A 22,297-nucleotide genomic window follows, 5' to 3' on the forward strand; every position below is an offset into this window, starting at 1 on the left:
GAAGAATCCTAGCTAATAAATGTGGAAGGAATGATAGAATTAGAAAATCATAATTACAACCTCTGTTAAAATAATTGATTCAGAAAAAGACCATCAGTGTTAAAACCCTGTGAACAAAGGGAAATGGGATCATTTGAGGGAGCAGACTGTCATGGTGTGACTCCTCTAATGAAACTTTGCATCACTGAAAGTAGGACAACTAGATATTTTGTACTCCCACATGTGATATACCACCCATGGAGTATTTTTTGTCTCCCCTCCCCACTCCTAAGAGGTAACCTGCACCTAATTATGGCTGTGGAACTGATTGGCAGTTTACAAGAAATACAGGGATCGAAGAACAAGTTAAATGATACTTGAAGAAGCAGATGCTGAACATTCTTCAGGATAACAGAACTGGTTTCTTTAATAAGAGTGGCAAGAAAAAGAAAAGGGGGAAAGAGGGAATGCTCAAGATTAAATGAAATTTTAAAGAAATCATCAGTAGTTACCATCACCACCAATGAAAGAATTATATGCTCTTCAGAAAACACAATGATAGATAGGAAAGTAGTCCAGACTATTCAGAAGAAACACATTGATTTTAATGTTTAAATGTCAAGATTTGCTCAGTAGAGTCAATTCTTGATTGTGGCTATAACCTTAAAGAGATAGAGATTCAATTATTATATGCTAAAAGCAAAATGCTTTTTAAAAGTCACTTGAGGGGCGCCTGGGTGGCTCAGTTGGTTAAGTGTCCGACTTCAGCTCAGGTCATGATCTCACGGTCTGTGAGTTCGAGCCCCACATCAGGCTCTGTGCTGACAGCTCAGAGCCTGGAGCTTGCTTCAGATTCTGTGTCTCCCTCTCTCTCTGACCCTTCCCTGCTCATGCTCTGTCTCTCTCTGTCTCAAAAATAAATAAAAACATTAAAAAAAAAGTCACTTGAAATTACTTATTAAAAATATTTTTAGTTACTGTTGATAAGAAATGTACTTATTTTTGTGGACATTATCTTGAGATAGATGATTCATTTATTATGTAGGGCAAAAACAAACATTTTTTTAAAAATTCAGTGGAAATCCACTTGTATATAAATAAAAGAAAGACGAAGAGAGGAGTAAAAAAAATATTTGAAGACACAACGGCCAAGAATTTTCCAAAATAACAAAACAACAGACCATAGATCTAAGAAACTCTGAGAACTCCAGGTACGATTAAACGTATACAAATACAGATACTCACACACCTGTGTGTATCCTGTTCAAATTGCTGATCAGTAGAATCAGGTGTTGTCAGCCTAATCCTTTGGTTACAGAACTCCCAAGCCTTTCGTCTAGATCTTGTAGCAACCATTGATGACCATTGTCTAGGTCTTTTATCTCTCCCGGGAGTTTTCTTACCATGTGTTTACCAAAGCACATAAATCTTAGAGAAGCCATTCCAGTTTCTACTTGCTAACACTGAATCTCCTTCTATTCTAACATTTTTTCTTGGAATGAAAATTTTAAGTTATAGCTAGAAATTTTATTTTTGCTGTCAGTAAGAATGAGTGGGAAAATAGTGGAGCTGAACAACAGATGTATCTCACAATGATACAACTAGGCTGTATAAGCATGAGATTGATTAAATCAACCAGATGTTTTGTTCTAAAAGATAGTCTTTTCATTTGAAAAGTTGTTTTGTTAGGAGATTATATTAGAAAATCTTTTGGGGAAAAAAACAGTCCATAAAGGGGAATAAGTTAAATTCTGTGAGTCAAGGGTGCCTGGGTGGATCAGTCAGTTGAGCATCCAACTCTTATTTTGGCTCAGGTCATGATCCTAGGGTTGTGAGATCAAGCCCCACGTCAAGCCCCACATTCGTGCCGAGCATAGATTCTGCTTAAGATTTTCTCTCTCCTTCTGCCCCTCTCTACCACTTGTGCTCGCTCTCCCTCTCTCTCTCTTTCTCTCTCAAATGAAATAAATAAAAATAAACAAATAAAAAAAGGTGTGCCTAGGGTGCCTCTGTTAAATGTCCAACTCTAAATCTTGGTTCAGGTCATGATCTCAGGGTTTGTGAGATCAAGCCCCACAATGGGCTGTGCACTGACAGCACAAGCCCGCTTGGGATTCTCTCTCCTTTCTGTGCCTCTCCCCCTCCCCTGCACACTATAAACAAACAAATAAACATTCTGTTAGTCAAAGCTTATTTCATTTGGGTGAAAGGCAGTTGAAGTGGTGATAATGGTAATACTCATTTTAGTGTTTCTTGTCTTAATTATGCATTTTAAGGATTTGGGATAGGTAGAAAGTGTTTCTTTAAAATTTTGTGTGGCCTTGCGGCACCTGGGTGGCTCAGTTGGTTGAGTGTCTCACTGTGATTTCACAGTTCATGGGTTCAAGCCCCACGTCGGGCCCTGTGCTGGCAACTCAGAGCCTGGAGCCTGCTTCAGATTCTGTGTCTCCTTGTCTCTCTGCCTCTCCCCCTTTTGTGTGCGCGCACGCACACTTTCTTTCTCAAAAATATATAAACATTGAAGAATAATTTTGTGTGACCTTCATAAGTAATTCTCCCTGTTCATGTGTGTGCCTTTCTCCTTTTTTTTTTAACGCTTATTTATTTTTTGAGACAGAGCATGAATGGGGGAGGGTCAGAGAGAGAAAGGGAGACACAGAATCTCAAACAGGCTGCAGGCTCTGAGCTGTCAGCACAGAGCCTGATGCAGGGCTCGAACTCACGGACCGTGAGATCATGATCTGAGCCAAAGTCGGACGCTTAACTGACTTAGCCACCCAGGCGACCCCCATTTTGTGATTCTTACATTTATTCATTCCTGTGACTTGAGTCCTGAGGTTTGAACTGTATTAGTTGACCTTGATGGCACAATAAGGGTATTTATATTTCTTGGTCTGGCTTTGTTGGCTCCTCAGGTTATCCTACCTTGCGGATAGAGAAGAACGACCTGAGAAGTGTCACTCTTTTGGAGGCCAAAGCTAAGGTGAAGGATATAGCAATATCCAGGGAGAGGATAACTTTAAAAGATGTACTCCAAGAAGGTATTTATTTTCTTAAAATCGTTTCTCAAGCAAGATTTAATGTTAACACTATAAAATTTTTTTAATTTCAGATTGTAAGAATTTCATGTCTTTGTGTCTAAGGATAGAAGTATACAATTTATTTCCTTTCTAAAACTGATTTTTATTTTCTCTTTCTTTAGATCTTTAATTTGCCGTAATACAGCTTTGGTGTAATTCTTGATTTTTCGGTATATTAAAGCATTAATGTACTTACTAATGTACTTATGTATTAAATGTATTATGTATTAAGACATAATGTACTTATGTATTAAATATGTATAGAAATATATGTATTTGTATATATTAGCATTTAAATACTACCTTTAAATATATTTTCTGTTCTTGTTTAAAGATCATCACTACCTAGCAAGCCTGTTTCAAATATTCTAAGTAATTTTCTCTGTGACAGATAGTATGGGGATGGAGCAGATGGAACAAGCATGGGCTTTGGAGTCCCATGATTTGTCACCTGTGTGACCTTGGAGAACTCATTTAATGTCTTCCACGTCCAGTTTCCTTTTCTATAAATTTGCACTGCATTGTCTGCACTTGGACTAGTAGTGAAGATTAGATGAAATGATGTACATTAAATGAACTTACGCATAATAGATGTTTGGTAGATTTTAGTACCCTTCCCTTTCCCACCTGTTGGTCCTTGTTTTCTTTCTTGAATTTTAGGGTATTGATTGAGGAGATGCTGAATGAGGACCAAAATTAATAATAAAGTACTTCATTGAGTTGAGTGCCTCAAGTTGTTAAAGAGAGAATTACCTTTTTCCCCCTTCCACAATCCAGTTTGTAATGTTTTGAATGCATATGAATCATTCTGAATTCATCTCTTGGTTGAGATGCTTATAGGTCAATCACAGCTAAGAGAGAGGTTTGAACTGTCCCCAGTGACAAGTAGTAATTAAAAGAAGCAAAAATTTTTGGTCTGTTTTTGAATGTATGAGGGGCGTCCATTGTTCTCTTTTGTTATTGTTCTGAAGCTAAGCTTAGAAACTCATAAATGCCTCTAATGGATACCCCATTACTGAGTTCCAGTGTTCCTGGCTATATCATTAGTTTATTTAGGATGATTCAGAAAGGATTCTCATATACTTGGTTTAAATATGGTATTTCTAAAAGCAAGTTAAAGGGTGCCTGGGTGACTCGGTTAAGTGTCTGACTTTTGGTTTCTGCTCAGGTCATAATCTCATGGTTTGTGAAATAGAGCCCTGTGCTCTCAGTGCGGAGTCTGCTTGGGATTTTCTCTCTCCCTGTCTCTCTGTCCCTCCCTGCTTGTGTGTGTGTGTGTGTGTGTGTGTGTGTGTGTGTGTGTGTGTGTGCGCGCGCGCACGTTCTTTCTCAAAAAATAAATAAACTTAAAAAAAAACAAAAGCAAGTTAAAATATTTCATAGTTACAAAGAATTTCTAATAGTCATTAAAAAACCAAAGATTTAGGTGAGAATAATGTTGCTGATCACATATGTCCTTGTTATGTTTAAGTTATATTGTGCCAGGAAGTTTTGTACTTATAGTTTTATGAAGGTTATCATATGATCTCATTAATTATTATTTTTCCTTCTAGGTACTTTTGGGCGTATTTTCCATGGGATTTTAGTAGATGAAAAAGATCCAAATAAAGAAAAACAAGCATTTGTAAAAACAGTTAAAGGTAGGGTTTTTTTCCATACTGTTACCAAAATGTTTTCCTAAGGTAGATCATGCCAGTGAGATTCTGTCTCCGATTCTGAGTCTGCACCAGACCTTTAAGTCAGTTCATGTGAGTTTAGCTCATATGAGGCTAACTTTTGAGGATATTTGGCTTGTTTTCATAAGATACAGAAAAAAAGGTCTAATAATTTAAGATGTTAAACACTTACTAGGTATTACTTGAGCTTGTAGTTAAATTACATCAATTTGACTTCATTGTTGCTATATGTAATACTGTGTTTTTCTTAGGTAAAAGTTGTTTCTTTCCTCTTAAAAACACTGTTACTTATTTTTCCTCCTCCCCACTCCCAATACTGCTGTCTACAAAGAATAAAAAACACACACCCTGTCCCCCCTCCTCCACCCCAGACTCATAGTACCTTACATGAATAGGCTTGTTTATCTTCCTCCCACTTCCCTGCCTTTTTTTTTTTTTTGCTGTTATATGTAATGCTGCAAAAAATATCCATGTGTTTATGTATCCTTCTTGGCTTAGTTTTATAGGTATAGCCATAGTTGACATTGTTGCCCCAACAGGTATTTGCATTTAAAATTTAGATAGATGTTGTCAGATTGTTTTCTAAAGGGTATATCACACTAGTTAATGTTATCATGAACAGAATATCTATTTTCACATATTCTTTTGGAGCAATATGATGCCTAATTTTTCACTTTATAATTGATATTTGTAAAAGCTTAAATCTTAGTTAAATTTGATCATTTTAAGAAAAAGAAAAATGTAATTTATAGGGTGTTTAATGTCTGACAGTGTCTGATATGGACTGAGATGACAAGATGTTAATTTTGAAAAAACAAATAATAGCATTTTGATGCAGAAATTGAGGAAAAAATTAAATTCCATTTTATATGTAAGAGGTGACATTTTATGAAGTTTTCAAAGTTAATTTATAAGAACTTATGTTTCTAAATCTACTTAAATGAATTGATGGAAAAGTATGAAGGATTTATGTTGTTTCTAAAAAGTTGTACTAACCTTAAAAATAAGGGTAATTTGATTTCTTTTAATTTAGCAAAATTGCTTGCTTAACACACACTTGCCATTCACGCATTGTTTTCTAAACGGTTTAACTTATTATACTGTTCAGTATATATTTTATCTACCTACCTCTCCTAGCCCCAAAGCATTTTTAAAGGTTAATATTTAAGTTTGGTCCGTTAGGTTTTCTGACTAGGTTTGAAAGATATTTTACATATTACCGTTTATAAATATAGAATTTGAACCCTTAGTTTAATACTGTTGACTTTTGTTACATTTTCCCCCATTTTTAAGGAAACATTTCTCTGTGATTTTAATATTTCTTCTGGAGTTTATAAATCTGCGGTTAGTTTACAACTAGGCTGTCACTAATTTCTTCTGAATGAATCTTGAATTAGCAAAAGAACTTTCTATGTATAATTGGGTTGACTTAGGGTTGGAAAGGAGAAAAAAAGGAAATAATAGTGATAAGAAAACACAATGCAGATTCTGGGACTGTTTCACAAGATAAGATTTCTCCTTCCGGATACGCTTGAAATTGTAGTCAATTGGTTGTTTCTACGCCTTAACCACTGTGATTGTAATGTTCCTTCTGAGCTAGATGGAAACAAGAGAAAGCACAGTGAGTCCTTAGCCAAGATATAGTTATGGTTTACATGAGAAACAAAGAGGAAGTGCATTGACCACAGTCGTTGGCGCAGAATTGTTAGATAACTCCATATGATTGGGTATCTCGAGATTTATTTTTTTGGAATTTTTTTTTAATTGAAGCTATGAAAATCTGGCATATTTCTTTCACAAATCTGTATGCTTTGTTACTTGCCACACAATTAGAAATGTAGCTTAAAATGTAAAAAATAATTTTTTAAAAGATTATTGACCTTTACCTTTAGACATAAGCAAGAAATTGGAATTTGGCTTCATAAAAAATTTGTAAATTTGCACAGAGACTTAATAGACATTCCAGTCTATTATTTATGTTGTTTCTAAAAAGTTGTACTAACCTTAAAAATAACAATAATGTTATTATATATGTATATTACATATAAAACATAAGTTGTGTGTGTGTGTGTGTGTATAATGTATAAGAGATAAATTTCCAGAGATTGAAATTAAGAATCTGAATCTTGGGGCGCCTGGGTGGCGCAGTCGGTTAAGCGTCCGACTTCAGCCAGGTCACGATCTCGCGGTCCGTGAGTTCGAGCCCCGCGTCAGGCTCTGGGCTGATGGCTCGGAGCCTGGAGCCTGTTTCCGATTCTGTGTCTCCCTCTCTCTCTCTGCCCCTCCCCCATTCATGCTCTGTCTCTCTCTGTCCCAAAAATAAATAAAAAACGAAAAAAAAAAAAGAATCTGAATCTCATACAGTGAATATTGTGAAATTGAATTCCATGAAGTAAATTAATTAATTTGAGGTTATTGGTGTTGGGTTCTTATTTTGTTTTATAGTTGCTACTACTTTGCAATTTGGAAATAAGTGGTTTTTTTTAAGCGTTTGTTCTTCTTGTAACTTGTAAATATTTTATAGTATTCTTTTCAAATGTGCACATCTTAAAATAGATCTTTCAGTATTTAAAATTAAAAGACTTAGACTAGACTGGGAAGGGAATCCAGGAAAATGGTTTTTTCTTACTAAATGGATAAAATTATTTTTTCTCCAACTCCAACTGTTCTTAGATCATCATCTAGTTCAAGTGTCCCTTGCTTAATAGAGTATGCTTATTAAAGTTAATAATTTGAAGAAAATTAGGCATAAAATAACATGTCCTGAAATTGACTTTTATTTGGATCTTCATGCCAGTTGACAGGAAGGTCACCACTTATTAACTGGGTGCCGATTTCCAGATATTACTAGATTTCAATCTGAAAAAGACCCTGACAGTCCCCAAATCGTCCTGGTTGTAATTTGATTAAAATTTATTTAGATTACAGAAAAAGAAATAAAGGCACATTCTGCCATTCCTAGATGATCCTAAATTTTGAGCAGTTTTTAGACAACTAGAGTTTATTCTGGCAGACATCAGTGTGATGCACGTTTTCCAAAGAAGTACCAAGTGTTTCAAGCCCTTGGCTTTTCGTCCGCCCATTTTACATTCCTACAAAGGTTTAAACTAAGTGAAGCTGTCTGGAAAAGTGGACACTACTAGCAAGTTGTTGAAGAGGGAGTGATTCCACTAGTTAGTCTTGGAAGAAAATGAAGTTTGTGATTGCTTAGCTTTGACAGTTGCACTTTTAAGGAGTAAATGTGACACATACTCATAGTACTTGACTTCAGTGATCTGGATTTTACTCTTGGTTTGGCATTTTACTATGTAGGGCTGGGATGTGAATCTTGGCTTTGCCAGTCTTTGTATCTTTTTCTCCCTCTTGTTGCATTGATCAGAAGCTTTGCAAGTTACTACTATTTTTACTGTTGACATACAAATTAGTTATTGGTTTCTTTGAAATCAGTGTTGTTGTTGTTATTATTTTTAGAGAGTGCTAGCAGGGGAGAGGGGCAGATGCAGAAAGAGAGAGGGAATCCTAAGCAGGCTCCATGGTCAGCACGGAGCCTGACGCAGGGCTCGATCCTACGACCCTGGGATCATGACCTGAGCTGAAATCAAGAGTTGGACACTCAACCGATTAAGCCACCCAGGTGCCCTTGAGAGTGTTTTTAAAGATACACTATACTCAGGGTGCCTGGGTGGCTCAGTAGGTTGAGTGTCCGACTTTGGCTCAGGTCATGATCTCATGGCTCTTGAGTTCAAGTCCCGTGTTGGGCTCTGACAGCTCAGAGCCTGGACCCTGCTTCGGATTCTGTGTCTCCTTCTCTGTCTCTGCCCCTCTTCCACTCGCTCTGTCTCTCTCTCAAAAATAAAAACATTAAAAATAAATAAATAAATAAGTAAATAAAAGGTACACTATACTCATAATTTTTTTTTTATATCTACAGGCCAGTTTTTTTTTAATTTTATTTTTTATTTTTTAAAATTTACATCCAAATTAGTTAGCATATAGTGCAACAATGATTTCAGGAGTAGATTCCTTAGTGCCCCTTACCCATTTAACCCATCCCCTCTCCCACAACCCCTCCTGTAACCCTCAGTTTGTTCTCCATATTTATGAGTCTCTTCTGTTTTGTCCCCCTCCCTGTTTTTATATTATTTTTATTTCCCTTCCCTTATGTTCATCTGTTTTGTCTCTTAAAGTCCTCATATGGGTGAAGTCATACGATTTTTGTCTTTCTCTGACTAATTTCACTTAACATAATACCCTCCAGTTCCATCCATGTAGTTGCAAATGGCAAGATTTCACTTTTGATTGCTGAGTAATATTCCGTTGTATATATACAACACATCTTTATCCATTCATCCATGGGTGGACATTTCGGCTCTTTCCATACTTTGGCTATTGTCGCTAGTGCTGCTATAAACGTGGGGGTGCATGTGTCCCTTTGAAGTGGCATACCTGTATCCCTTGGATAAATACCTAGTAGTGCAATTGCTGGGTTGTAGGGTAGTTCTGTTTTTAGTTTTTTGAGGAACCTCCATACTGTTTTCCAGAGTGGCTGCACCAGCTTGCATTCCCATCTTCAGGCTGGTTTTTAAAAAACTGAAACTCATTTCCAATTTTATAATGAAAATATGCCATTCACTTAATGGAAATGTTCTTTTTAAATAGTGGAGAAAATCCTCATTATTAAAGTAGTGGCCCCTGTAAGATGAAGAATGCTTATAGATTTGTGCAGATATTTGCTGACTTAAAATTCCTTTGGAGGCGCAAACTAAAGATACTAGTAAATTGCATTATTGTGTTTTGTGTTTCAAAAACATTGAACTAAAAGCCAATTATAGTTCTGTTACTTTGGACCAAAAACCATAAGTTCAGATGCTAAAAATAAAATGGAATAATCATACTAGTTTTGGGTATTATATGATAATTACATTTTTTTCTATTAATTTAATATCAGTTCTTTTTGTTTGCTAGCTTTTAACTCAGACAGGTAAGAAGAAAATAAAAGGGCCACAATCTCCCTTCAGAACCCCTGTGGTCATTTTTTTTTTATAGTTTTATGTTTCTAAGGTTTGAACATGTAAATTGAAGAGAAAGGTGCAAAATTTAAATTCTCCCATCTCTAAACCTAACCATCATTAACAATTTATTATTATTCTCTTCATGAGTAAGAAAAAAAATGTGTCCAGATGTATCTAATTTTTCAAATAATTTGTTTTTAAAACATAACTGGTCACTCAAACAATTTGTCACCTTGGTTTTAAAATTTAATATATCTTGGAGATCTTCTGTCATACATAGAGACTTAAATCTTATTTTTTAAAAGTAATTGCATAGTATCCCAGTGTGCTAATTTAACTGATTCTCTTTTGATGGGCACTTTGGGTTGTTTTGAATTTTTTGCTATTACAAGTGAACAATATTCTTGTTACATTATATGTAGATGAACTTTTGTGACTATATCTGTAGATTATGCTCTTAATAGTGGGCTGATGATGTAGAGTATATGTATTTTTGCACTTTGCTGGGTATTGCTTCCCTCACTTTCCCAAGATGCTATTGATGAACCTGTTTCATCACACTCCTGCCCAAATTGGCAGGTAGCTGATTGTTTTTGTCCCACTCTGACCAAGAAAATGATACCTCTTAATTTAGTTTGTTTGTCTTTACAGAAGGGTGAGGCTAAAAGTCATTTTGTAATTTTTTTGGTCATTTGTGTTGCTTTTTTTCAGTAAAGTGTATGCTTTTATCTTTTGACTCTTTAAATTTTTTTCTTATTGGTTTGTAGGAGTTCTTTAAAGAAGGGGAAAAAATGAAATTAGTCCTTTATGTATATTTTTCCAGCCTGCTACTACTTTCATTACTTTTTTTATGGAACCTTACTTAATTTCTAATTTTTACATACTCAAATTTATTCTTCATGGCTTCTGTTAATGTTCATCTATTAAATGAAACACTGCCTGTTGCAATAGAATTTTGTAATATTTTGTAATTTGATAATAGAAATAGGCTAGACCTATGTAGATTTACCTGTATCTTATAATGAAAATTCATCCTATAGTTTGAGATAAATTTTTGCTAATAGCAGAATAGGTCTTGTCACATATATAGTGTTAACATCCACGACAATGTCCTTTTCTTTATATAGATCAAGCTTCTGAAATTCAGGTGACAATGATGCTCACTGAAAGTTGTAAGCTACGAGGTCTTCATCACAGGTGAGGAAAACTACCCAGCATTTAAGTGTTAAGCATGGTAACATTGTATGCTACATTTATATTTAAGAAAGTTGTGATATGTTCTGAATTGAAAGCTTTTTGGAATGCCCTTATTTTCTAAATAGAATATCAGTGAAAAAAATTAAAAAATGCAATAGATTCTAAGGAAGAAAAGAAAACATAGCTGGATAAAACATAGCTAAACTTTTGAGAAAGGGAGTTTTTACATATTTGTGTGCATATTATTCTTTAAAAAATAGGATAGTGATATATATCTGCTATACTCTCTGTCAAAAATAAATAAACATTTAAAAAAATTAAAAAAAAAAAGGCGCCAGGGTGGCTCAGTCGGTTAAGCATACAACTTTGGCTCAGGTCATGATCTCGTGGTCTGTGAGTTCGAGCCCTGTTTCTAGCTCTGTGATGACAGCTCGAAGCCTGGAGCCTCCTTCAGATTCTGTGTCTCCCTCTCTCTCTTCCCCTCCTCCATTCATGCTCTGTCTCTTTCTCTGTCAAAAATAAATAAACATTAAAAAAAAAATTTTTTTAAATATCTGCTATGAGGGGTGCCTAGGTGGCTCAGTCGGTCAAGCATCCAACTATTGGTTTTGCCTCATGGGTTCTCACAGTTTGTGAGTTCAAGCCCCTACATTGGGCTTCAAGCTGACAGTACGGAGCCTGCTTGGGATTCTCTCCCTCTCTTGCTCATTCTCTGTCTCTCAAAATAAATAAATAAAAACTTGAAAAAAAATATTAAAAAAATATTTAAAAAATACCTGCTATGAAATTCTTTAACATAGAATACCAGAGATAAGAATAATAAACACCAGTAATCCCATCTCCTAAGTTTAGTGAAAGTTAACATTTTACCACTTTTGTTTGGTGTATATAAATGTCTATTATCTACCTAGGTGATACATAGATATTTAGGAGTGTAGAAATATTTTAAAGTAAACTAGACATCTCAGCACTTAAATTCATTTCCAGCCTGCAATTCCCCTCCCCCCATGAAGATTTTTTTTAAAAATATTTATTTATTGAGAGAGAGGGAACAAGTCGGGGAGGGGCAGAGAGAGAGGGAGGGAGAATCCAAGCAGGCTCTGCGCTGTCAGCGCAGAACCCAATGTGGGGCTGAACCTCACGAACCGTGAGATGACCTAAGCTGAAAATCAAGAGTCAAATGCTTAATGACTGAACCACCCAGGTGCTCCGAAGATGTTTTCATATAATCATAATACCATTATTATCTTTAACAAGGTTAACAGGCTTCTTAATATAACAGAGCAATGTATCTAACTTTTTATATAAGTAACTATGAATTCATATCTACATTTAAAAAAGATTTGGAGCAGTTCATTGAATGGTTGACCAGGATCTTGTCATTAGGTCATAGTATGGTTTTTAAGAAATACTTGTAGTTCTGTATGAAGAACTTAAAAAAAAAAAAAAAAAACTCATATCAGTCCTCTTACAGAGCTATAACAAAAGCTCTATCTTCTGAAACAAAAAGGACTTAAATATCGTATCTCAACATGCTGCAGTATCAGTATTGGGGCAAGGTTTTTAAAAAGAAAAAAAACTACATAGAGTCAGCTTAATTTGTATGCCTATTGCAGATTTGGTTGCATATGTTTAAAAAAATGGGTCAGTGACCATCCCTGTTGGAAGATATTTATGGACTTCTGGGGAAACACACACACACACACACACACACACACACACACACACAAGTGATGCATGCAAAAGGCATCATGCATTTTAATTTCTTTGTACTTTGAGCAGTTACTTTAGTTCTGCCAAAAAATAAGATGACTATGCAGAGTTTTATTTTTGAGTTTCATTTATACTTTGGTTCCTATTTGAAAGAATTTGAGAAGCTAAAAAGAAGGCAGCAGTAGTGAGAGCAATAAAATGGTAATGAAAGTCGAGTTTTATGGCTTTGTGATGGTGGAGGAGAAAACAAATAACCCAACAATAAGGATACAAATATTTTTGCTGTGATTGAACATAAAACATCTTTTAGTTTCTGGGGAAACATTAAAAGTTGATGAATCTCAGTATTAGAAGGGAAAGAAACAAATGTTCTTTGGGGGAGGAAAAAAGTTTTCCTAGTTTCAAATTCTCAAGTAGATGTCACATTAGGCTTGTCATACTTGGGGCATTGATTAATATAATGAACAGATACACTTTTTAGTTTCATTGAGCATAAAAAAGCCCAGGGTGTCTGAAAAAATTGAACATACAGTAATGGTCGGACTGAGGATGTCCCATTGAAGGGTTAAAGTCAAGTGATTGAAGAATGTTACCTTCCATTGGTCTGATTCAGTCCAAGTATAGAACATATTTACAGAGGAATGCATGGATAACATTCCTGAGATTATATTTTATAAAAAATACATTTTGTTTCCTTTGAGTAACAAAACAAGAACTGGATAATGGTCATTTAGAAATGTCCTTCTTGACCAGACTGGAAGTGCTTGATGTTCTATTCTGCTGACTCTGAGAGGAAGAGCCAAAAGTGTTTAATACTAGTATGTAATGTAACCTAGTATTTAGGTACCTACCTAGTATTCTTACCCTGATAAAAGGTCTGTACACTTCACAGAAGTGGGAAACAGGGATAAATGTAGACAAAGCCAAGATTTTCCCAAGAAGCAGTTTTATATCCACTGTAGCCTAGGTGCTTTGGCTGAATAACGTTCAGAGCAAGTATTTGCAGCATTTCTCATGTGGTTTTAGCCTGTACGGTTTTCCAGCATCCTATCAGGATGAATTAGCAGCCCAGGACACCTTAGGTGATGGAATGCCACATGCTGAATAGGGCTCATACTGGACATTCAGCGGTTGGGGAAAGTCTTCTAAAGGCAGATTGTCTAGTTTGGTCATGGCTAATTGTTCTTCCTGGCTGTAGAGTAATACCAGGACTCCTAGTTTTTAATGAGTATCATGGGTGCGTCTGTGCATTTATTTGTTCATTCTCTTATTCTAATTCATTTAGCACCAGTTTTGTACTTGGAACTCTGCTAGGCCTGAGGGACAAAAATGAACTAATGATCTTCAGTGTTCATATTGTACAACTTATCAAGCCAACAAAATACACTTAGTAAGAAATGACACCTCATTTCAGAATTTAACTTTTTAAAACTGGTTGTGGCACGCAATTCCACATGCAAAGCATGTTTACTTCATGTTTTAACATTCCAAGAGTAAGAATTGTAAAGTGTTGATATATTTTAAGTATTTTGAAATTCTTTTTATTCCTTTTTCTACTGGAATTTATGAGAATAATATTTACTGTAAATTGAAATACCTGTATAAATAAAAAGATACCAATTTATTTTAATTACATCCGAAGTGCTTCATATTAAAGTACTGTTGAGTTATTTCTGTGTGCAGTTTGGCTCTCCATTGGCCTGAAGTTGCCTGGTGGTGACCTCACACTGAGTGCCTCCCGGCCCTCACTCTGCAGGCACGCTTGGCAAGACTGAGAACTGCGTGCAGTTGTCTCATGTCCCCACAGAACCTTCCCTGTTTCTACCTTGTTCTTGCCTACAGCACCAGTATCTACTCTCATCCGCTCTTCATCTAGGTCCCGGATCTTCCTTTTTATTCTCCTTTTCTTTATAAAATGGATAGAATGAAGGCCAGCCATTTGTACTTTAAAACATGTTCATGCAGGGGTGCCCAGGTGGTTCAGTTGGTTAAGTGTCTGACTTTGGCTCAGATTGTGGCCTCACGGTTCGTGGGTTCACGCTCCACGTGGGGCTCTGTGCTGACAGCTCAGAGCCTGGAGCCTGCTTCAGATTCTGTGTCTCCCTCTGTCTCTGCCCCTCCCCTGCTTGCGCTCTGTCTCTGTCTTTCAAAAATAAATAAAATATTTAAAAAATTAAAAAAAAACATGTTCATGCAACTTGTTACCTCTCCTAGAGGGCTTTTAATCCCCTGGTGATAGAGCAAATGATTTGATCTCAAACAGCAAACTTACTGTGCCTGGATAAAATACCTTTAACTCTGCTCAGTGAATTTCAGACCTGAGGAGAGGAGCAGAGAAATAATTTTGGGGATGTTAGATCAGGTAACTCTTCACATTACACCTAAAATCATTGTGTGCTCAGTTAAACCTGAATGCAAACCTGTTGTACTCATTTTAGTGTGCATGGGACTTGGTAAGAAAAGAGGCAGTGTTACTTCCCATGCATTCCTTCTTGCTCTCCCGGGAGGGAATATCCAGTGAGCCAGGGAAAAGCAAAGGGTTTTGGAACTGGATGAAGTTTTGAATTTTCTTCTCCATGCACTTGTTGTTTGTGCTTGGCAGATAACCTAACCTCTTTTTGCATGGGTTTCTTCACTCAACTGAGTGGGACTAATCATCACTGCCACTCTTAGGCTGTAATGGCAAGCAGAAGCTGTACTAGGAGGTTTTTTTGTGCAGGTCTACTAATCTCTTGAGTCCTCATTTTCTGCTGCTTAGGGGTCAGTGCTTTCCCTATTAGTAAGTCCTACATAGCAGTAGAGGAGTCCGCAGCTTTCACTTGTGCGCTGTTGGGTCAGAGTTGTGTGACTGTGGTTTTAAGAGAGACACATGCTCAGTTGAAACAATTTAGAAAAAAACAAAACAGAAAAAGCAAGATAGAAATGATCTAAAGCCCCACAACTCAAAGACAACAACTTTTAATTCTTGTCATATTTCTGTGCAGAGTTTTATTATTCTCCCATCTTTGAAATTATCCTGCACACATATGTAAATTTTGTATCTTGCTTTCATATAAGATAAACTTTTACTCTTCTTAACATCTCTTTGTGACCATTTAATTGTTATGTACTATCCTGCTATTTGGGTGTGCTGTTAGTTGTTTGTAACTTTTTGCTATTAATATTTCATTAACTATCCTTGTTCATGTAGCTTTTTAATGTTTGATATTATTTCTTTATTAAATATCCTTAGAGGCAGAATTTACTAAGTTAAGGAGTAGGATCGTTTTTAAGGCTGTGATACTTGTGTTATTTATCAAATATTTATTAAATGCTTATTTTCTATAGCACAGAATACAAAGCATTGGGCATAAAAATAAGAATTCATGTTTTTTCCCTTTTTGGCATAGTTGGGAAAATGAGATAATTATGTAAAAAGTTACAAACCTTGAAGAAAATTAAATTATTTCCAGGTATCAATGGAAAGAGGTGTCGTCAGGAAATAGGATGAAAGTATTTATGTGTGCCATGGAAATTTAGAGAAACAATACTGTTTACTACATGGTTGGCTTTATCTTGTACATCATAACAACATTTTATGGTTGGTATGATGCCATGTTAGAGGTATGGAAACTAAGGCCAGGAGAGATGGTTGCACAAACAGTACATGGTAAATTTAGGATTTGGAAATCAGATTCTAAGTCCCATGGGACCAGCTAAGGGCATCTTGGCTTTTGTGGCAGTTGCAGCCTCTCTGAGGCCTTCTTGATAGCATATGCTGGTCCATAGTTTGCATGGGGTCTGCTTTTCTTTAATGTGTTGATGGACTAAAGAGGATGTTATAGAAACACATCAAGTCATTTTTTAGATGTCTCTGATTACCCCATAAGAGTAAAGTTTTAGTGTGACTAGAGAGTGTCTTCAGAGAATCCAGTCCACAGGAAACAACTTTGAGTTTACAGCTTTTCCCTATCTATCCACCAAGTGTATATGTGGGAAACACTGATGTCTAGTTTTAAGGGGCATTTATAACATTATTACATTTTTAATGGTTATCATGTTTTTAAGTATGCTTGAGATTTTCTGGTTTTGTTTTAGGTTACCTTTATTGCTTTTTATTAAAAATAAGCCCTTGAGGTTTTAGATTTCACTTGTCTTTCTCCTGATTTCATTATTTTGTAGAAATCTTCTTCCTATTACGCATGTGTGTATAGAAGAAGGAGAAAAGCCCATGGTGATACTGCCTTACATGAATTGGGGGAATCTTAAGTTGTTTTTACGGCAGTGCAAATTAGTAGAGGCCAATAATCCTCAGGTGAGAAAAATTTGCCCCAATACTAATTATTTGCCGGGAACTTCTGATATTATCTTTGAAAATAGATGTTAACCTTCCTATATATAAACTGTTTAAAAACCTATAAAAAGAAACTCAAAATGAACTAGAAGATATTTATACCCTGTTGATTTAGAGTAAGATGGTTTATGATTCCTGTCTTAAAGGTTGCACTCTACTGATGGCTGAACTTTTGCCTTTTATCCATTGTGTGTTTATTTATAATCACCTCAGACCCTCTCTAACACCATCTCAGCCATTTTCCTGATAACTCTTTGAAGGCACTGGTACTAGATCTCCCTTGTAGGAATGGAAACACACTTGACAGAGTCATTTGGTCCATATTATACCAAAAGCTGGTCGTGACTGGAGGTCTAGATTATGGGGATAATGGATCTGTTTTTAATATGCTTGGCTATAAGATATCGATCACTTAGGAGTTTCCTTCTCTTTGCTGCTTGTGCACATGGCTGTGAAGCATTTGGTTATATTCCAGACACATTATGATGGTAGTGGTAGTAAAGCCTAGCTGGTGTTTTGTTGCCTACTGTAACTTGTAGCTGTATTGTTTGTTTTAGAGTTTATAATGATGTACTTACTACAGTTGCCCAGAGAAAGTGGATTCAAATGCTGCATCGAGTGACCTATAAGTCAATATGCTTTGTAAATTGACAGGATTAAAGCCAGGGTTCCCCAAAAATTGTTGGAGGCTGCGGCCCATCAACATTACCTGAGGAAGAATTTCACTCCTTAGCCCACAGTACTAGCATACTGGCTCTAGAGGAGCATATCAGTAGTGAGAGCTATAGACTTATATTAGTTTGAAAATGGTCTCCAGAGATAATCTCCTAATAAAAACTTTTGATTTTAAAGAACAGGTTATCAAATAATAAACATTTGAAATATTATCTTGAGAATTCGGCATTCATGGAACAGATATTTATTGGGCACCTATTGTAAGTCCTAGTTGTTGGGGAGATCTACCTAACAGATGAGAGAGACAGTGTGAAATAAATGGTAAGTTACATTACAGAATGATAAGTACTAGTAGATACAAATATTAGGGAGCAATGGGAACATATTCTTGGTCAAGAAGTAGCTTTTTAAAAGTCAAGTGTAGGTGTAAAGAAGTATTTTGGGATGGAGTAGGATTGTGGAATAAAATAAGTAGCTGCCATCATAATTTTTGTGCTAACTACAAGCAGTGTCATTTTTTTTTTTTTTTTTTTTTTTTTTTAACCACAGGCAATTTCTCAACAAGACCTCGTACACATGGCCATTCAGATTGCCTGTGGAATGAGCTATCTGGCCAGAAGGGAAGTCATCCACAAAGACCTGGCTGCTAGGAACTGTGTGTAGGTGCCATGAGCTTGTCACTGTCCTTTGATGTTTAGTTTTCCCTGGATTTGGGCTCTCTCCAGGAGTTACTGTGGGAATTGTAAGAGTAACCCTGATTCATATGTTTTAAGCAGTCTGATTGCATTTGATGCTCATGTCTTTACTTTTCAGGATTGATGACACACTTCAAGTTAAGATCACAGACAATGCCCTCTCCAGAGACTTGTTCCCCATGGACTATCACTGTCTGGGGGACAATGAAAACAGGCCAGTTCGGTGGATGGCTCTGGAAAGTCTCGTCAATAATGAGTTCTCCAGTGCTAGTGATGTGGTAAGTGCTGGGAATCTTGTATATCAATAGAATGGTGAAGAGGCTTTATGTTTTAATTTTTTTTCTATATATTTTTTTAAATTTAGTAACTGTTCCCTGAAATGTTTCATTGAGAAAGCAAGTGTAGTTAGCTCCAGTCAGCCAGTTCATGGAAAGATGCTGTGACTCAGACCATGGGCCATCAATGTGTGTAATCACGTTTCATCCTCAGAGTAACCCTGTGAGGGGGCTGTTAACACTATGAAGTAGCTAGACACGAATATCCCAGTTTTAAAGGTAGATACTAAGGCTTAGAGAGATTTCAGTATTTGGGTTTTTTTTTTCTTATGTAAGTCTCAGAAGAACCAAGTGATTGCCAGATCATAAAGATTTATTGTTCCTTTCAAACATCCTCTTCTAACATTATGAACTGTGTTATTTGTAATTCCCCAGATGCCACTCTCTTCCCTTTTGTCTGTTTCTGAGTAGTTCTGCCCACCAGAGAAGATCATATAGTGGGATCCTTTATACTTAGTGATGAATAGTTTCAGTAGCCACGTTTACTTGTGGGTATTTTGTAGACATTTTAAATTGCTTTTAATTTCTCACTTTAGTCTGATTTGAAAGATGGATTTATTTTTCTATCTCAGTACAGTTTGTTACTGTAGCTGAATAGAGATTAGGTAAAACTTTTGCTTATAGGTTCGCCCTCTGTGACCACTCAATGATACGTTAGTATTAAATATAAAACCATAAGAGACTTGAATGCAGAGAGCAAACTGAGGGTTGATGGGGGTTGGGGAAGGGGAGAAATGGGTGATGGGCATTGAGGAGGGCACTTGTTGGGATGAGCACTGGGTATTGTATGTAAACGATGAGTCACAGGAATCTACCCCCAAAGCCAAGAGCACACTGTATACACTATATATTGGCTAACTTGACATAAATTTTTAAAAATAAATAAATATAAAATCTTATAGAATTGTTTGCTTTGAAGTTTCAACTGTAAAAATTGGGCTTACTATATCCTTGTATCTTGTGTTTACATCAATAGATTTTATTTATAATATAGGGTTACCCTTTTACTTCTAAGTTTGTGTGCTTTAAGGATTACTCTTCTAATGCCCTCATTTCCTTAGTTGTATTAGTGTCCTCTGGATGCTGTAACAAACTATGCAACCTTGGTGGTAAAACAAGAGAGGTTTATTCTCACAATTGAATTCTGGAGGTCAGATGTCTGATATGAAGGTGTAGGCAGGGCCATGCTCCCTCCAGAGTCCCTAAGGGGGAAACTTTCCTTGTTTTTTCCAGCTGCTGATGGCTGTTGGGATTTCTTGGCTCATGGCTGCATCTCTCTGCTGCATGTTCCTATCACCTTCTCTTCTGTGTGTGTCTGTCTCTTAAAACTCCTTCTGCCTGTCTCTTATAAAGATATTTATGATTGCATTTAGGACCCACCTATATAATCCAGGATAAGCTTTTTTTTTGTGGGGGGGGGAGGGAAAGGTTGTATTTTCAGTTTTGATACCGATTTTTCTCAAATAATATAAAATGGGAAAGCAGAGTTTGATTTTAGTCTAGCACACAGCTCCTGTATGAATATCAGTAAGGACAAATTATGCTCTTATTGATATGTTTTGGAGGTTGCCAGATCTTTATTTAGAAGTTCTGAATTGTAGCTGGAATTCTTTGCCAGCTTCTACATTAAGCAAAGCTGTTTTCATGGGAGTGCAAATGAGTTTAACGTTTTTAGCACATAGCTTAAAACATAATATCAGTTAAACTAGAACTATATGGTTTTCAGATCTACCCCTTTAATAGAAAAGCCTACATCTGAACATTTTTGAGTGAAGAAAAGTAACTTTGTTCAATATAGCTTTTTAAAATTCTTACTCTATTGTTGATTTAAAAGATTAAGTCACTCATCTCTTTGGGATATTACTATTTTTTTCCATGGTTGATTTTTAAAATTTGTGATTTTGTTACTCATTGAAATATAGCATAATTGCCTTAGCAGAAATGAAGGGGCAGTTGGGGTGAACCCAAAACTAGTCTAATGGGCAGGAAATGGAAGATGTTTCTTAAATAACAAGTATGCCATGTAACTTCAAGAGATTGGGGATTGTTTGATTAATCTCTCAGTAAAAGGAGTAGTGATAGTTTCTATTTCAAGGGAATATACAAGATGGCCAATAGTGCTGTTTGCTCTTACAGTGGAAGCCCCTAGAAAATGCACTGCTTAATTTAATGTATTTAGCTGCGTAGGTATTCCACTCTAAGTTTGAGAAGTAATGGAATTATTTTTTATAACATTTATGATTAAATATTTCACAGGAACTCCTGAGTGAAAGTTAAATTAGATAATACACTTTCAACCAATGAAACTATAGTTAATAATACATCCCTAGGTGGGGTGCCTGGGTGGCTCAGTCGGTTAAGCATCCGACTTCGGCTCAGGTCATGATCTCATGGTTCATGGGTTCAAGCCCCGTGTCGGGCTCTGTGTGGACCACTCATAGTCTGCAGCCCGCTTGGATTCTGTGTCTCCCTCTTTCTTTGTCCCTCCTCTGCTCCCGCTTTGTATCTCTTACCTTCAAAAATAAACATTAAAAAAATAATAATACATCCCTGAGCAATGTGATCTACATCTCTTCAGCCGAGTACACTGTCCTGTATTAGCTGGTCAAGTCCCAAGTTGAGGATACATGGTTTACTTGAGCAAACATTTCAAAATTATATTTAGAATTAGTTACTTTTATGGTTATGGTATTTTATAAATTTTGCAAGAGTTCATATATTTTATGTAAGAATCTGTCTTCTATCAGAATGTAGTTGTACTAGATACCTTGTTGCTTGCTGCTTGATCACTTGACAGCTTTATTTTTAAAAAATCTCCACGAACTTAATGGTGAGCAACTTAACAGCAGACTTACTTTAAAATCATAATTACTTTTAGTGTATCTTGGCATAAACTTACTTGAAATCTCTGTGTGCCCCAAATTCTTCTGGCTGTACTTAGAATGTGATAGTGAGAAAACCCATGGATTTACATTTAATATGGTTAGCTCCTAAAATGTTCAGATTTTTCTTCTTTAGATTCTTAGAAATTCATTTCTTTTAAAATATATGTGTGTGTATATATTTTCCCTTTAAATATCTTTTGTCTTGGATAGTTAAGATTAAAAGGAATAGGAACACTTTTCTGTGTCCTAGGACTGTGATGTCACACTCACTATTAGTGTATTCAGTTTTGTGGGATTAAATACTTTTTGAATTCTTACATTAAAACACAAATGTTAAAGATTGCTTGTTAACACTTGTATTGAAAATCTTTATGCATAATCATTGTTCTCTGTTCCCACTTTTCCATTATGGATGGAGTTGGGGGTTCAAAAGCTCCATTTGAAATGCTGGTTTGGGGCTGAAAAGCTTTGTGTGTAGTCATATGCAAGATAAGTAACGTAACTCCACTCCCAACAGAGTCCTACACATGTAAAATACACATTTCAGGTGTAAATGTAGCACCTAACAAATGATATAACTGCCTTGGAGGGGGCATTTTCTTTGTCCTTTAAAAGAGCCTTAACATTTTTGCTTTTTTTTTTATAGTTGAAAATTCTGTGTGATTTGTTTGGAAATACATTAATGTTTTCTATCTTAAAAATAATACATTGCATCTC

The 22,297-nt window shown here is 36.0% G+C and overlaps 1 protein-coding gene across 2 annotated transcripts in view; it reads left to right on the forward strand.

Annotated features, from left to right (window-relative positions):
• RYK (receptor like tyrosine kinase) overlaps positions 1-22,297 on the forward strand; it is a 105,637-nt gene that overhangs the window by 64,105 nt on the left and 19,235 nt on the right. The window contains exons 8-13 of one of the 2 annotated variants that reach the window (XM_042955428.1): positions 2,886-3,020; positions 4,613-4,699; positions 10,875-10,944; positions 16,819-16,951; positions 18,215-18,324; positions 18,479-18,638. In XM_042955428.1, the coding sequence (XP_042811362.1) occupies positions 2,886-3,020; positions 4,613-4,699; positions 10,875-10,944; positions 16,819-16,951; positions 18,215-18,324; positions 18,479-18,638 (695 nt within the window). The remainder of the gene's footprint in view (positions 1-2,885; positions 3,021-4,612; positions 4,700-10,874; positions 10,945-16,818; positions 16,952-18,214; positions 18,325-18,478; positions 18,639-22,297) is intronic. The other variant, XM_042955429.1, reaches the window with a different exon arrangement.

This window comes from Panthera leo, chromosome C2 (assembly GCF_018350215.1).
Source record: "Panthera leo isolate Ple1 chromosome C2, P.leo_Ple1_pat1.1, whole genome shotgun sequence".
Lineage (NCBI taxonomy): Eukaryota > Metazoa > Chordata > Mammalia > Carnivora > Felidae > Panthera > Panthera leo.